Source organism: Genypterus blacodes, unplaced genomic scaffold (assembly GCF_046128005.1).
Source record: "Genypterus blacodes isolate CSIRO-AG114 ecotype Tasmania unplaced genomic scaffold, CSIRO-AGI_Gbla_v1 ptg000156l_1, whole genome shotgun sequence".
NCBI classification, from domain to species: Eukaryota; Metazoa; Chordata; class Actinopteri; order Ophidiiformes; family Ophidiidae; genus Genypterus; species Genypterus blacodes.
In genome coordinates this window covers 5,172,030-5,188,807 of record NW_027466957.1, presented here as the reverse complement: position 1 = coordinate 5,188,807, position 16,778 = coordinate 5,172,030, and the positions used below count along the sequence as shown (strand labels likewise).

General features: G+C 44.4%; 2 protein-coding genes across 2 annotated transcripts; both read left to right on the top strand.

Moving 5' to 3' along the window:
• Nucleotides 1–3,994: 3,994 nt before the first annotated feature.
• On the top strand, nucleotides 3,995–7,664 carry LOC143013367 (sodium/potassium-transporting ATPase subunit beta-1-interacting protein 3-like). The gene is made up of 7 exons (XM_076166963.1): nucleotides 3,995–4,048; nucleotides 4,793–4,930; nucleotides 5,027–5,107; nucleotides 5,828–6,025; nucleotides 6,966–7,029; nucleotides 7,277–7,347; nucleotides 7,442–7,664. Exons 1-6 carry the CDS (start codon nucleotides 3,995–3,997, stop codon nucleotides 7,327–7,329), a joined length of 588 nt encoding a protein of 195 aa, XP_076023078.1. The 3' UTR covers nucleotides 7,330–7,347; nucleotides 7,442–7,664.
• Nucleotides 7,665–8,580: 916 nt separating this feature from the next.
• On the top strand, nucleotides 8,581–15,252 carry ythdf1 (YTH N6-methyladenosine RNA binding protein F1). Its single transcript, XM_076166855.1, has 6 exons — nucleotides 8,581–8,888; nucleotides 10,434–10,461; nucleotides 11,089–11,183; nucleotides 11,291–12,946; nucleotides 13,083–13,127; nucleotides 13,263–15,252. The coding sequence occupies exons 1-6, from the start codon at nucleotides 8,859–8,861 to the stop codon at nucleotides 13,287–13,289; spliced, it is 1,881 nt and encodes a 626-aa protein (XP_076022970.1). The 5' UTR covers nucleotides 8,581–8,858; the 3' UTR covers nucleotides 13,290–15,252.
• Nucleotides 15,253–16,778: the final 1,526 nt, after the last annotated feature.

Genomic DNA, 16,778 nt, shown 5'->3' with positions numbered 1-16,778 from the left:
CAGCCCAGCCAGCAGAGGATCCCTCATACCTGCTGCTCCACATTTGCTCCAGGTGTTGCCCCCGACCATATATCACCGACAGACAGCTAGACTGAAGAAGACCGTATGGCGGTGAAGGAACTGGAACATCATATTTCATCTAAACCTGAACCCATCTCTCTCCCTTATGCTGCCTCACGTGCAGATCTTTGATGATTAAAAATGACAGATCGCCCTTTTCCTTGTAAGTATTGATTTTCTCCTTGCATCAGTGTGTGTTTGTGTGTGTGCGGGTGCAAGTGGCCAATTAATGGATAAAAGACAGTGCCGGAGAGATTGAATGACAACACCAATGTGTATCACCTGTTGACTGTGATCCAATCCAATTAATCGACCAATAGAACAACATTCTTATTTATGCCAACATCTTCAACTCGACTTGGCTGTTGCACCCAAACAACACAATCATCACAATCACAATCACAATTTTGGCTTTTTGCATTCAGCATAATCTGGGTTGGGCCCTTCACTCACATGTGTGTTTTCCTGCACACACACACGACCAGTGCGCGGTGCCTTCACTGCCAATCTGCTCAGGTTCTCATAAACCACCTGGGAGCTCATGTGGAGCAAAATCTCACCCTCAGTGTGACACAAATAACAGCATCGTGTGTATATGTGTGTGTGTGTGTGTGTGAGAGCGAGAGGGAGGAGGGGGAGGGGGGAGCAGAGAGGAGACTGCTATTGTGTGAGAATGTGAATTAGGTCAAATGTTTGCTTGCAACAACGATTAACCATGGCCCTGTGAGGAAGAAGGCTGAAGCCTGCGTGGAAAAGGCTCCGTCGATGTGAGCAATTCTCTCTATGACTCAACATTGTCGTCATTGTGAATAAACAAATGTGAGATAAACGGAGGAGTCGTTCCTTATTCCTGCCGATCACATCCTCTCACAGAGCAGGAGACCTTGAAACAGGCTGTTGAACAACAAGGGCTGCAGCTTACGGGGATGCTCAGGGCTAAAACGGAGCCACACCGTGTTCTGACATTGTGAATCTGATCTGTGTATCTTTAATAATAAAAAACAATCCTCCGCAATGGGCTTGTGTGTTTATGTGCATAGCATGTTTATGTATATGTGGCATCCATCACACACTGGCTGATGGTCCAGCTCGCCTCTAGACTCCCTGACACCTTAAACTGCAGTGCTGCTGCTGCTGCTGCTGCTGCTGACAACAGGTTACGAAGCACGACAGGGACACCGGCTGAGGGACACCGTTCACACCCACCAAAGCAGGGTGTGAACGGAGATCTGGAGCTGCTGGGGCTCGGTGCTGTCCAGGCTCAGGCACTGGAGGCTCCTATGGTGACAGGGAGGGAAGGAGACATCTCAGCCTGATGCAGTGGTGCTTTTGTCACGGTGGTGTTTCATGAAGCCAGCGCGCCAGATTTCCAACCCCCTTTTTTTGATTTCATCTCCTCTAAATCATATCACAACGTTTCCGATTCATCTCCAGATCCAAGTGAGGATGTAAAGGATGTTGTGTCCCTGAGGTCAGCGGGCAACTCACACCACAAAGCCAGAACCCCACACCCCCTATTAATGGGAGAAAGGGGGTGGGGGGCGGGGGGGGGGGAGCAGCGAGCGTTAATGCTCTGACATTAAATCCCCTTTATGGTTCACATTCGGGCTGTTTTTCATATAACAGCGTGTGTTTGGAGGGTTTCTGCGCCTTCATGTCGTCAAATCATAACCAAGTTCTCTGATCAATCGCTTAATTGGAGCTTAAACGACAAAAAGGCAATGCAGTAACCGTGAGGTGGGCGCACACGTGTGTGTATGTGTATGCGCGCGTGTGTGTGTGTGTGTTAAACATTAAACCGCTGCAAACGAAGGAAAGGCAGGGAACACAAAGGAAACGCTCCACATTTCTACATGAATAAAGGATGATGTGTATGAATGTAAGCCTCCTGCCACCATATCAAGCTTAATCTATAAGCACATATGAATGACCCCCCCTCTCCGATTCCTCCCTTCCCTCCCTCCAAGCCTGTCACACACACAGTCACGGGCAGAGGGGCTCTGCGCTATAACATCCCCCCGTACTCACTCAGATCAGAGGGCGGTGGAGGCGCAGCGTCTGTCCCGGTCGCTTCCTTCACTTTCTGCCTTCCGCTCTCCGCAAGCATAATCAATCACACGGGCAAACTTGGCTTCCTCGCGTTTTTCCAGAAAGCAGGAATGCAGCATATTGCAAATGTGGCGTCCCGCCGAACCCCCCCACTGTGCGTCCCCCCCACCCCAGGTCCACTGTCCAACGCTCCCCCGGCACCAAAGCCAGGATGGTTCAGTGTCACTGTTAGACGCCGCTGAGACGCCGTATCTCCAGCCGTTATCTCCAGGTTCTCCTCCAGCAAGCCCCTCAAGCCCCCTCCATCTCTACCCTCAGCCCCTCGGTTCAGCTACTGTGCTTCCATGTGACACAGGCAGAGCTGGAGACCCCCCAATTATGAATGTGTCTTTGGATTCTAGCGTCATCCCTCGGAAGGACCGGGAAGTGCCGCCTGTCGCCTCATAAATGGACTTCGCCATTAACAACATCAGTCTCTCCTGCTGGTGTGTAAAACGATGCATTCACAACATTTTTACATCCATTATAATGGCAAACAAAGATCATTACTCGGGGGAAAACAGTAAAAATAAAAAATAAACCAGTTGGATAATTACGCTGTAGAAAATAAGATATAATAGCGTAAAAGTATTATAGAAATGTTTCTGACAGCCTGTGTCTCTTCTGAACTAACTAACTAACTTAACACCTTATATGGTTTTGAAGAAAACAACGGTGACTTTGAATTGTTTGCTATTTTGACTTTTACTGCCCTCACGCCTTTTAAGCCTAAACCTCTGTCAGTACTGCCACCTACTGGTGTTCTTAGAGAAGTGAAGGCTCAGCCACCTATCAGGTTGGAGGAATCGGTGTTGCTGTATGAGGATCAAACCCTGCCACGCGTGACAAGAGGAGACTCGTACAATGAGAATACATTTAAAGTTGCAGTATATGTAAACTAATAACTCAGTTATCAGGCATATCAGGTTTGTTTATAATAAATCGAATAACTGTTGTATTTCCAAAGGTTAATGGTTGTAGTTGTTGTTTACATATCGTAATGAAATTCTACTCATGGTCACAAAAACTATTTGGTTTGTACTTCAACAGATGGATGTTAGAAATGAATAAAAGTGACTCATTCTCTATAGATATTGCAATTGTCAAATATACTGATGTCTAATATACACTGAACCAGCAGAACAATGTCTCACCAGCTCCTTTTCATTCTAGTGCAACAGCAGTGCAATAACTCCAGCCTTTGTGAAGCCCAGAATGTCCAGATTGTGTTGCCACAGTGTCTCAAAAGTGTTAATTCAACATGATAGTTTTTGGAGGCAATTAGTAGTGTTGTTGTGCACTGTAATGTATGGAAATGTGTTGCTAGTGTTTTTGTCTCCTTAATGACGCACGCACGCACGCACGCACACACACCCACACACACACGTCACACACACACACACACACACACACACACACACACACACACCATCCAATTCCTGCTTTGATGATTGCAGAGTGCAGGTAGAGGAGCTATGGGAAGTTATGGTTGTTGAGTTTTGTCTTTGTCTTGTTTCAAAGATTTGATTTCGGCTAAAAAACAAGTTCCTTCCATGTAATAGAAGTAATAACTCCCATACCATGAATCAATATAAATGCATGACAATGTATGTACAGAGCCTTTGAGGCACTATCCGTCCCTCATACAACTTCTCCTGTTCTCCCCCTCCTCCGTGGCGTTAACACAGGGGCAGCCTGCGTGTGTGTGTCCTCTGGAGGTGCATCTCACACACACACACACTGTTTATGGATTTGAGCCTCACAGGTTCCACTGCGGAGATTGATCACTCGTAAATCCAGCGATTTTTACTGCTGTGCTCGATCGTCTCACAGTCACAGAGGAAAGATGGGCTGCTGCTCCGGACGCTGCGTGCTGATCTTCATATGTTGTCTGCAGTTGGTGAGATGTTTCCTCTCTCTCTCACGCACACACAAACATACAAACACACACGATGCTTCGACACAAACACATCTCACTCCTCGCTTCTGCCTGCTTATTTTGCAACAAATACAAATATAGACGGAATGATATTAAACGAATTATACACCTGACATTAGTTGTTGTTTACTGTGAAAGAAAGTTCCATTGTTGTTTATTTCCCCTTTCTAGAATCTTCTGCGATAGCATCACTATCAACTTGAGTGAAAACACAGCATATAGAGCATATATACTACAGATTATAGACAAATCAGTTACTATTAACGATTCAAAACAAAGTTAACCTTCACTCACTCTTTGACTCTTGATTTTTTTTCACTGTAAACACAGCTCAAAATACATTAATGTTCTATTCAATGAAGTAAGGAAAATATAATATAATATTGTTGTATTAGGCTCTATTTATAATAAGGTTTGTATGGTTTGTGGTGCTGGTGTAAAGCAGTGACCGCCCACCATTAACCACCACAATGAAGATCTGCATCCACTTTGTCCTCCCCTCTCTGTTTCCCACCCTGCCCCCCTTTTGACTTTGGGGTGACCGACCTCCCCACACACACATCACTCTAACCCCACTCTGCCTTTCTTCCCCCTTCCACGCTTCAGCTGTTTTGTACAACCTACATATATGAAATCATAGATAGTAGCACGTGTCATTGATAATTCATATCTTCCAGGGTGTGTAAACTCTCTTTCTGCCTCCAGGTCACTGCGCTGGAGAGGCAGATCTTTGACTTCCTCGGCTACCAGTGGGCGCCAATCATGATGAACTTCCTTCAAATCATCGTTGTTATTCTCGGGCTGTTTGGTGCCATCCAGTACCGACCACGCTATGTTGTTTTGGTTAGAGAATACTCATTAATTTCACTCTTTTCTAAGACTTTCAAAACTTAAAGCAACATACCAGAAACCCTGTCATCTTGATTTTTGGTTTATCAGTACTTGCTGTGGATGCTGTTGTGGGCTGCCTGGAATGTGTTCGTGGGCTGTCTCTACCTGGACTTGGGAGCGCTTTCAAAGGTAAGATTAATGGTCACAGGCTGTACCCCTCTGATAATTAAAGACTCCTACTGCTTCAGATACTGAACACTGTGTTCATCACCCCCCCCCCCCCCCCCCCCCATGTCACCGTGTCTTCCCAGGATCCACCCACAGTCACATGTCAGTCTCCGGGAAAGAATATTGAGTTTCTGAAATGACAAACTGAAGTAATAAACTGTTTATGCCCCCATGTTGATGATAACTTATAAGTAATACTGTTAATATTAAATATGAAAACAAATATATGCGTTAGGCTATTTTGGCTGTAAGGTCAACTCCTGTTGAAAAGTCGATGTGTCTGATAAGCCACTTAACAGAAAATGAATTTGCTCAATTGTTTTTAAAGATGCAATTAAGATATAAGTATAAGAATACATTTCATGGTGTCAGAATTGTGTTTCTTATCAATATAACTAACATGTTTCAAGCATTTTTGGATAATTGGAGACTGATAACATGAAGGCATTTGTCATAACTGATTAATATTTTTCTTTTTTAATAGTAATTAGTTTTTCAGCAATTGACAATCACTTAATTAGTTATTTTATTGATAATGTAAATGATCATTATCTGTTGCCCCGTTCAGTGGGCTAAAGCACATATTACGTGTATTTATCATGATCTTTGTCATATTCACCTCTAATCTTCTTGAACCTAAAAATGTAATGTTTGCCTTCGCATCTGCTGGTGTTGTTGTAGGACAGTCACATCCTCACCCTGACACTGTCGGCCCATCGCTCCTGGTGGAAGGACAATGGGCCGGGCTGCAAGAGCGAGGGCCTCCCCTCCGCTGGGTGGCAGAACCAGGACAACCCAGAGCTGACCACTGTCCTGAGCTGCTGGTTGGAATACCAATACATCGAAGTCCTGCACTGCATCGTGCAGATTGTGTTATCAGTGAGTGCACCGCCTGACACGTAGCACAGAATATTTAGTGTTGCAATGAAAGTCTCCTGTCTTGAATTTATCTACCATTTTAATATTTTCATTAACAAGCACATGCAGTGGGAACTGTTGCATAGCAACAAGTTATTAAAAGAATGAGAGAAGAGAGACTGGGTTGCTGAAGTGCATGACAGTATTGTCTTTGATATGTTTTCACAACCAATACTGCATTTGATGATGTGAATATCACAATATAATATCACATCATTTTTAAACATCCAATGCAGATCTGTTTTATGTCAATACAGGTTTGTGCACAATAGCTTTCAAAGGCCCCAGCATCCTAAATATGCGTATTGTCTATAAATTACTCTGAGCAAAGGTAGTGATATAGAACAATATCCCCATTGCCATTAACGCCTGTTTGTACCTTAAGAAAACAATATTGCGATTGTATGCTGTAACAGTGAGGATCAGTGTTTGTCACATTATTACATACTGTGTTGGTGTTTAATCGAAGGTGTGACCACACCAGTCTGCTACTTTTTTGGGTTTAGGTTCACAACGATTTTGTAAAGGTGTTTGTCTTCGCTATTGCTCATTTTGCTCACTGTATTATACAAAAAATGCAGGATTCTCACTCAGACTGCCACTATTCATGTATTCATTTAAAGAAAAATGTGTCCATGTACTTTCTATTTTGGTAGAGATGGAAATACAGATGCAAGCAATCCCATTATAAATTGATATGTATAATTAAACTAATACAAATGTAACTGTCTATCCACTAAGAAGCCATGTAGATCTTCATATATTGACACTGTGAATGATTCCCTCCCCTCAAGTCATTTTTGTGTTTAAAAATTGCCATGAAAAAGAAAAGGAGCAGAAGAATTAAAAATTATGTGAACATGATGCACTTTGAAACTATTTCTTCTGTGACTTTCCACAGCTCCTGGGATTTATGTATGCCTGCTGCTCAGCTAAAACTTCCTCTATGTCTCTAGAAGAGACCTGTAAGTATATATTTCTTTTACACAATCATTGAAGAAGGCATATAATTATCATACTGTATGTGTCTTCATGATCTATGACAGATTATACTATCCAAATCTTCTATCTATCTATCTTGAAGTATAATATATTTAAACAAAACTCAGAATATTGTTGTCTTCCCAACTCATTTTCATTTCATGCACACATTTGCATATGTGATGCAGATGTGCTTTGTTGTAATAATCTCTTTTTTCCTCCTAATTTTAGTCGATTACATGGGTGATTATCGTCCGTACAAAGGCTCTTCGTTGCTCTTCTAGTCTGGTCTCAGTGGGCAGGTACAATGGCATGACTGCCCTTCATAACTGCCCTTCACTGTTGTTTATACTATATCCTATACTGTATAACTGATCCTGGATTGGTTCTTTTTAGATGATCAGTAATTCTCCACAGACACGGATCGACCGAGGAGAACTGAGAAGAATCAGGGCAGAGAAAGAAGAGGAAACAGCTCTGAAGATCATCATCACTTTGTTCAGGAAATGTTTTTTCCCACTTGTCACCAAAACAGTGAAGCACTCCTTCACTATCACACAAGCTGTATCTCACTATGCTGCACCAATTGTATATACTGTACTGTAAAAAGGTACTACTTATGAAACCTTATATATAAGACCTATTAATGATGTGATTACCACAGGCACAAGTTTAATCCAAGTCTATCAATGTGTGTGTGTGTGTGTGAGAGAGAGAGAGAGAGATCGCAAGACTTTGAGCACTCAGCCATCGAAGTACTGTTATTTGAAATAGAAATGTGCATTTAGTTGTTTCTTTCTGATGTTTTGTAAAATGTATAAAATTAGTGTCTTTAATGATTGATCATTCAACGTTGTGTAATCTAACGTTTATACAGTATATATACATACTTTTTTCCTTTCTAAAGTGTTGGTTGAACAGTTATCAGAATATAATTTTAAATCAAATAAATAAGAGTTGACATGAAGCTCCACATGTCATATTGTGTATTTGAATTTGGTATGTTAGGGAGAAACAGCCATCAGCTTCATGGTTTTCTTAATGGGCAAACACAGAATATGTGCCATACTCTCAAGTGCTTTGTTGTTGCTGTTAACAGTGACATTATGTCTGTAAATGTAATGTAAACACCAGCATATGCAAATATAAGACATAAGACCAATATGTTGGAATTTAGTAAGTAAACAAAACGTCTAACAGTCTTGCATACAACTTTAGATTTAGATTTTTTTTTAGAAGACAAAGAACACATACCTAACACGTTTTATGAAAAACATTACTTATGGATGTAACATGTACATGATAATTAAATTAAATGTGGGTGATTTCCTGTCCAGATAAATGAAATACAACATCACGTGATGATGTCATCGTGTGTCCATGAACAATAATTAACACATTTCTAAAAAGTGACTGGTTGGCTTTATTTAACTCGAGTGTAAGTGTTTCTCTGGGCTGTAGCCATTTTTGCTGCTAGGTAGCCGTGGACGCGTTTACGTCCCAGACGTCATTTCCGCCTGACAGACCCCGGATGAAGCTGCCTTTGGGGCTAGTGAACGAGCAGGGCCACTGAGGGCTGGTTGTGTGTGAAGTTAACGGAGAGGGTCTGAGGAGATTGACGCCGCTCTGGGTCATTAATGCTGACCGGACACCGATCAGAGGCACCGACCTGACAGCGCCGGATACCCGCTGCTGCTAAACGACCGCAGAGTCCCGCGGAGCAGCGAGCAGCTTCCCCAGCAGACGGACTTTCTGCAGCGCACTCTTCTCCTCGTCTGGTCAGGGCTTCAGTCTGCCAGCAGCTGGTGGATGAATGATGTCTGCCACGAGTATTGACCCTCAGGTAAGCAGAGTGGACTCCACACGGGGATGGAGCCGTGCAGCGCGCGCACCCCGCGCTGGAGACGCTGCGATGCGGCCACTATCACAGGGAGCTAGCTGGTTAGCTGCTCCGCTGCCAGCCGAGGCCTGGAACAACTTCCAGCGGGCATTTGACTGGCAAACCCTGGCATTACACACACAGACACACAGAGACACACACACACACACACACGCCATGGGTGTACGTGTGTCCGTTTACCACAGGAGGCACCGCTGCCACGCTCAAAACCGAGTACCTGTGAGGACATCATTTACTAGCCTGTACACACACACACACACACACACACACACACACACACACACACACACACACACACACACACATCGAGTGCAGGCGGTAAAGACCGCACAGGCTCAACTTAACTACCAGACAACTGGCACACAACGTAAACGCAACCTGACGTGGAAACTAGTACATCACTAATACAAATATAGATACTGCCGCGGATTTACATTGGACACTCACTACACGTACATGAGGTGATATTGCGTGTTTCTTTCATTTCATCTTCATCGATCTAAATGATGATTTGTTTTTCAAAATGTATACACTCACTGACAAATGCCAATCACAGTTGAAGGTGAAGCTGCGTCTGTCTGACCGACCAGTGGTCCAAAACAAAGCTGTTGACTTTACAGAGGTGTCAAACAGATTTAGACCCAATTACTGAATCAATGATGGAAATCGTTGTCAAACCTTTGACAGTGAAAATATAAAAAAATTAAATTATATTTCTTCTAGCCTGCTGTTGGTTCATTTGTTTTTCTATCTGAACTCATCTAAAACATAGAAATCCTTCAAAATGCACTCAGCAGCATGAAGAAACGACTCTACTTCGGCCTTCTGACACGTTAGATGTATGAATCAACTACTTATTTTCTGAAATTAAATGAACCATTGAATGTCATCGTCTATTTTGCTTCCAGTATGAGATGACTGAACTTCTTCTTTCACTACTATGCTCTACTGTGCACTGATATACTACGTTGGCCCATGCAGACAGAATTCTAATGACTACACTGTATTTCTAATGAATGTAAACATTTCAAACAGCTGTACATTCCCCTTACCCCTGGCTGTGTTGCTGTTCCACATTTTCAAAGCAAATGAAAGCAGCAGTACAGTGGCAGGTCTTGCTTCCTCTTCATAGACAGGGTGAATTCCTGTTAAATGTTTCATCGGAAAACACAAAATTACAACGTCAAATGTACAGTAAACAAAACTGTGTTGCTTCCAATGTTGCTTAACACAGTGTACTCGAGACTCTACAGCCACCTAAGTAAACAATAGTGACGTCATCCTTCTACTTTGGTTCATATTTATACATTTAATCACATTAAATGTATAAATATGCTATATAAATCAACTTTATGGTTTCAGGTTGTTTATGCATTCACAACACCAGAATACGTCTGCTTGATGCTTTGAATACCATGCAAGACCCGTGTAACTGTCTGTTTTCTGTCTTTCCTCTCTGGCATTCCTCCATTCAATATTATCATGAAGACATCAAAAGGACAAGATGCTGGCAAAGGTAAGAGGGAATCCACCAGGCACCATGCTCACACCCCTGCATTAGACACGGTTTATCAGGCCGGGTAGCATTCTGCACTTGTTGTACAGTTGTTAAAGGCATGAAATATGTCTTTGCATGATGGCAGAATTTGTTTGTTTGACAGATGTAGATTGCAATGGAAGAGAAATCATTATGAGAGCAAAGAGACTCAACTTACACACATCAGAAGGTCAAGAAAGCATTCTAAAGATCCCATTTATGCAGCAGGAGACCCTTCAGTATGTTTACATGCATAGTAAAGCTTACTTACTTACTTACTATACTCATATTATTAGGCAAAAGTAAATAGTTTTATCCAGGCAAGTCAAGATTATAGATCTCCTTATTGTACGATCATGCAACACGTCTATTTGTAAATCCAGAGAACGACAGAATCCAGTGCATTTGAATTACAGCGTATTCACAACAGGGACTAATAACCAGGGGACTGTGTGCATGTAAACATAGAGACTGACACAAGTAGACAGTGTCATTTATTGTAACTGTCAGAAAAATGCAGATACATTTTGGTCCGTGATGGATTTTGTGTCAGTACGTTGTTTTGAACGATGGTCTCTTCTCCTCTGCACTGTGGCTTTATTCCAGCTTTTCCAGTCTCAGTGCAGAATGGCTCACTACACCAGAAGGATACAGTCCATGACACCGACTTTGAGCCCTATCTCACGGGCCAGTCCAATCAGGTGGGACGCACCTCTGTATTGCATGTGTTTGACTTGTATTGCTGTCTGTTGCATCCCATGTGGCCGCTGTGATAAATGAGCTTCCTTCTTGACGTTTCTCTTTGTAGAATAACAGCTATCAATCCATGACAGACCCTTACCTGTCCAGCTACTATGCCCCCTCCATTGGATTTCCTTACCCTCTCAGTGAGGCTCCTTGGTCTACAGGAGGTGACCCACCAATTCCCTACCTTACGCCCTATGCCCCCCTCAGCAATGGAGACCATCACTTCATTCACGACACAGTATTTGGACAACCAGGTGGGCTCAGCAGCAGCATCTATCCTCACAGGTTTAACTTCTTCCCTGAGAATCCGGCCTTCTCAGCCTGGGGCACCAGTAGTTCTCAGAGCCAGCAGACTCAGAGTTCCGCCTACGGAGGGAGCTACAGCTACCCGCCCAGCTCTCTAGGGGGCACTCTGGTCCCCGATGGCCAGACAGGTTTCCATAGTGACACCCTAAGCAAGGCTCCAGGTATGAACAGCCTGGACCAGGGTATGTTAGGCCTAAAATTAGGTGGGGATGTGACAGGAAGCGGCTCGGGTGTGAAGAACGCCGGCTCCCTGATTGGTGGCAATGGCAATGTAGCTGCAGCTGTTGCCACGGGCAACGGTGGTACGCCAGTTGGAATGCCACCACCAAAACCTACATCGTGGGCTGCGATTGCCAGTAAACCTGGCAAAATGCAGCAACAAAAGAACAAGACCAAACCTGGGCCGGCCATAATCGGGGGCGTTCTGCCTCCAACAGCCCTTAAACACAACATGGACATGGATACATGGGATAACAAGGGAACTCCCACGAAAGTAGCACCTCCATTGCCTCCCCACCACCACCACCACCACCATCACCACCACCACCAACAGCACCAGCCACAGCAGCTTCACTCCCATGCTCCCAGTCTATTGCCGCCCCTCCAACAGTCCATCCAGTCTGCCCAGTCCCTGGTGCAGCAGATGACCATGCAGGGTCCTCCTCCCCCGCATTCATACCAGAACCACAACTCCATGCCACCACCTCAAACTCGCTGGGTAGCACCGCGCAACCGTAACTCGGGCTACGGCGGCGGGAGCCTGGACAGCAGCGGCTCCTCCAACGGCAGCGGCATGGGCAATGGATGCGGCGGGGGGCCACCTATGGGGACCGAGGCGGGATCCGAGTCCCACCCCGTGCTGGAGAAGCTGCGCGCCGCTCACAGCTACAACCCCAAGGAGTTCGACTGGAACCTGAAGAACGGCCGCGTGTTCATCATCAAGAGCTACTCCGAGGACGACATCCACCGCTCCATCAAGTACTCCATCTGGTGCAGCACGGAGCACGGCAACAAGCGTTTGGACTCGGCCTTCAGAGGCATGAGCGCTAAAGGCCCCGTCTACTTGTTGTTCAGCGTCAACGGCAGCGGCCATTTCTGCGGCGTGGCAGAGATGCGCTCGCCGGTGGACTATGGCACCAGCGCGGGCGTCTGGGCGCAGGACAAGTGGAAGGGCAAGTTTGACGTGAACTGGTTGTTTGTTAAGGACGTGCCTAACAGCCAGCTGCGCCACATTCGCCTGGAGAACAACGACAACAAGCCGGTGACCAACTCGCGCGACACCCAGGAGGTTCCTCTGGAGAAGGCCAAGCAGGTGCTCAAGATCATCGCCCAGTACAAACACACCACCTCCATCTTTGATGACTTTTCCCACTACGAGAAGAAGCAGGAGGAGGAGGAGGTGGTGAAAAAGGTAAATGTCCCCCACTGGACCCTTGATTGTCGTTGATGATGATTATCTGTCACTTTTAATGCGTTGATTCTGGTTTTTGGAATAGTGCAATGGGTGAGTAGATAAACTCATTTGGTTTTATGTCTTTTTCTAACAGAGCTACGAGCCTGCCTTGATACAAAGCCGTTCCCGAATTGATCAGGTAAATACTCATCTAACTTCCTCTCTCTCTCTCTTTCTCTTTCTCTCTCCTCCCACCCACTCTCTACTCACAACAACACACAAATCACAGCAATCTGTCTTAAGTCGTCTCGATTTCTTTTTCCCCTCTCTTCAGGACCGTCAGACCAGAAGTAAACAGTAGACTGCGACATCCGGACACCTCACCACAACAGTTGTGCTCAGACGGACATTGTGAAACTTAAGATTTAAAGAGAACGCAAGAGGACACAAAGAAATCGACAACTAATATTTTTTTCTATTTAAGTTTGGTGACTTTTGACTCCACGTCAAACTTTGAGCCACCTCGCTCCCGGTGCCCAGACTCTAAAGGTGTGTGCAGGGATGAAGCCAGTTCCACCACTCAAATTGCTTCGATAATATATTTTCTTGTTTTTCTGTATTTTTTAGCCTTATTAAATCTCTATTGCTATCCCCCCACACAAAAAAACTTGCATTCTTACCTAATTAAAAGTAACAAATATCTGCACGTCTGTTTTGAAAATCTCTCGACAACATGCTGCTGATATTCAGTGACTGTTCACCTCGTGGTTTGTGTGTTGGAGAAACGTTAAGTGCTTGTATTGGTTAATCTTAAAGAGTGAACAACAACTTTATTGACAAATGTCTGCTATCTACGTGGCCAGTTGTAATTTTATATCATCCGGAAGAAAGAAAAACTTCTATAATGCTGTTTATTTTCCTGTGAGGAGTGTCACTTGGTGGAAGAATGTGTACACTGAAAGTTCCTGTATGCATAGAACTAAACGTGCAAGGTTGTGATGTTAGGAAGCATAAATGTTAGAACAATATTTTGATTCATATCTCACCTGGCTCGCCACTGAGCGAGACATCATGGCGAGGGAGACCTACGCCGCCACTATCTACGTCTCTCTCTCTCTCTCTCTCTCTCTCTCTCTCTCTCTCTCTCTCCTTGCGTTTTGCCTTCCAGGGATCATGGAAATGGCTTTGTGTTACAGGGAAATGATGTGTAGAGATCAGATGCTCTTATTAAAAGGTGGTCCCTCTCTTTCTGTTTCTCAGAGGATGGAGATGCAAACATACTGTATGAGTTCACGTTCTTATCAACAGAGTTCTCTTTACGTCTAACCCCCCCCTCCTCCTCCCCCCGCCCCTTGTTGGTTCTAATCATACAGTAGTTTTTACAGTATTTCCTCTCTTTTTGTAACAGGCGTCTGTGTTTCTGGAATTCTGGGGATAATGTAGCATGTTTGAAAATGCTTTGATATTCAAGCCGGGGGGGCCTGTTAGACTCTTTTTTTGTTGTTTGGGTTACTTTGTTCTTTCTTAACATGATTGAAATGTTGGTATTTTCATTGCTATAACCTGTCCACATCCTCCTCAGAAAATGTAAGCTTTAATGTATTGCCATTGCTAACTGAGATCGCCTCAACTGTTTAACTGTAGCATACTTAACTGATTTATTGTCAAGTGTATGAAAACCCAGAGACTAGTCTACGGTATACGTATGTGACCTTTTTCTTTCTTTTCTTTTCTTTTTTTAAATTGCTTGCTGTATTGTGTGCGTGTATGTGTGTGTGTGTGTGTGTGTATGCAAGAGTGAAAGTAAAGAGAGGGAGTATGACTGTGGAGCAATCAAGAGTTATATATAATGGTATTGGAATATATAAAAGTTTATGCAAAAAAAAGTTTTAAGTCACCCCTGAATTAAATATTCATTGTATCAGAGGTCACTCTCACATTCTTAGATTTTGATCATGTTCATTATTAAAGGTATACTTATCTGTTCGTGGGGGTTTTTATTATGTTTTGTGCACAATATTGTCAAAAGAAATTAACGTGATAACTAATGTTGAGCATGATACACACATACTGCATTTACAATATGAAGCAAACATTTTCCATAAATCTTTACAGCCAGCTTGGTTCATGCTGTTATTTGTTTTTATTGTTTTATGTATCCGTTGAGATTGTCTCTCTTTCTTGTCCGGTGGTTCTCAAAAACCCTGGTGTAGCTACTGCAGGTGGCATACAGGACGCCCCCTGGTGGATATATATGGAAGTTCTGAATGAATGAAGAATTGACTTTCCCAAAATATCAAATAAAATAGTTTATTTGTCATGAATTTGCTCCTGGTTCAGACAGGGATGTGAATGAAGCACAGATGCATGATATTTACACGTTTAGACATTTACATGATTTTCTCAGTCGTTGGTCATAAACATTAAAGCACCATAGGCCTCGTTGCTTAGTTATGATCACAGCTGAAACACCCAAATCCACAAAGGACAACAGGTTTGGAGATAAAACAAGGAGTAGGAGATTTAGTTTAACAGGAAAAAGAACAAAACCTGAATGACCTTGGGTAAGGAGGCAGCAGCGATCATCACCATCAGCCTAATGAGGAAGAGGTCATGTACATAGGATTATAACAATAACACAACTACTGTCACATTACAGAATCTGAAATGGAAACGCGATTAATCAACATTTTGCAGAGACAGGCGGTACATGCAGGTTGAAGCTTCTCTCTCTCTCGCTCTCTCTCTCTCTCTCTCCATCCTCATGCAGGCCCGTGGAGTGTGTGTGATTCCTCTCTTGGCATTCACCGCGTGCCTTAATTGTATGGCTAATAAATCAAGGTCCGCCGTGAACACGAGGAGCGGTAATCCTGATCCTCACCGTGGGGAAGGGGTGCGGGGGAGGAGAGAGAGGGTTCTACCTGATATGAGCCCTTTGCCCACCACAGCAAGATGGTCGCACAAACACACACACACACACACACACATACAGCGCCTTCAAAACTACCCTTACATAGGCCCGTGGGTGGTTTCGCGAAGCTTTCCACGTACAACAGATATGATTTCAACATTTCAATCACGCACCGGGTGGAACAACAGCTCAGGCCGCCGCATTCACACAATGAGCGCTGGTCATGGCGCATAGCTGAAGCTTCTACACGCATTATTACTCAAGCGTCATTAAAAAAAATCGTTCTCGTTCTTCCAGTCCGTCCTCGCTACGACGCGTTCACGGTCGATGATCCGGGTCTCCAGCATCTCTCTCTCTCAGCTTCAGTCCGCGGAGGTGATGCTCCAGGCCGACGGTACCGCTCGCTGTGCCGGTATCTGCGCCCGGTCAGGACAGGACAGGGCCCCTGTGATGTCCGAGCTATGCGGGCTTTGTGCCAGCAGAGACAAAGACGTGTGTCCCGGCGAATCAGACCTCTACATTGACGCATATTTACCTTCTTCATCTCTGCTTCCCTCCGCCATGACGCCTGAGATGCTCGCTCCCCCTTGATGTTTCACATTTCTCTACAGCTATAGCCGATCCCCATTTGCGTCTGGCATGCACACAGCCCGGTCCTCATAGGCTAATGCAATGACGTCATGACGTGGGTCCATTCCTCGCTCTCCAAATGCTGAATGCCCCTCCACCCATTAAACGCGTCTCGCCGGCTGGGATCATATTGGCTGCTGCAGGCTGTATTGCGTTTCCATCTCCTGAGTGGGTGAGAAAAGCACTGTGGGCTCTACGATGCGCTGACCGTGGTGCTGAAACCGGACCCGCGTTAGAGCGATGCAGCTTCATGTCTGCAAAGCGGGGGGGAGCGAACATACTCATACATGCTTCCGTCAGTCAATGCAG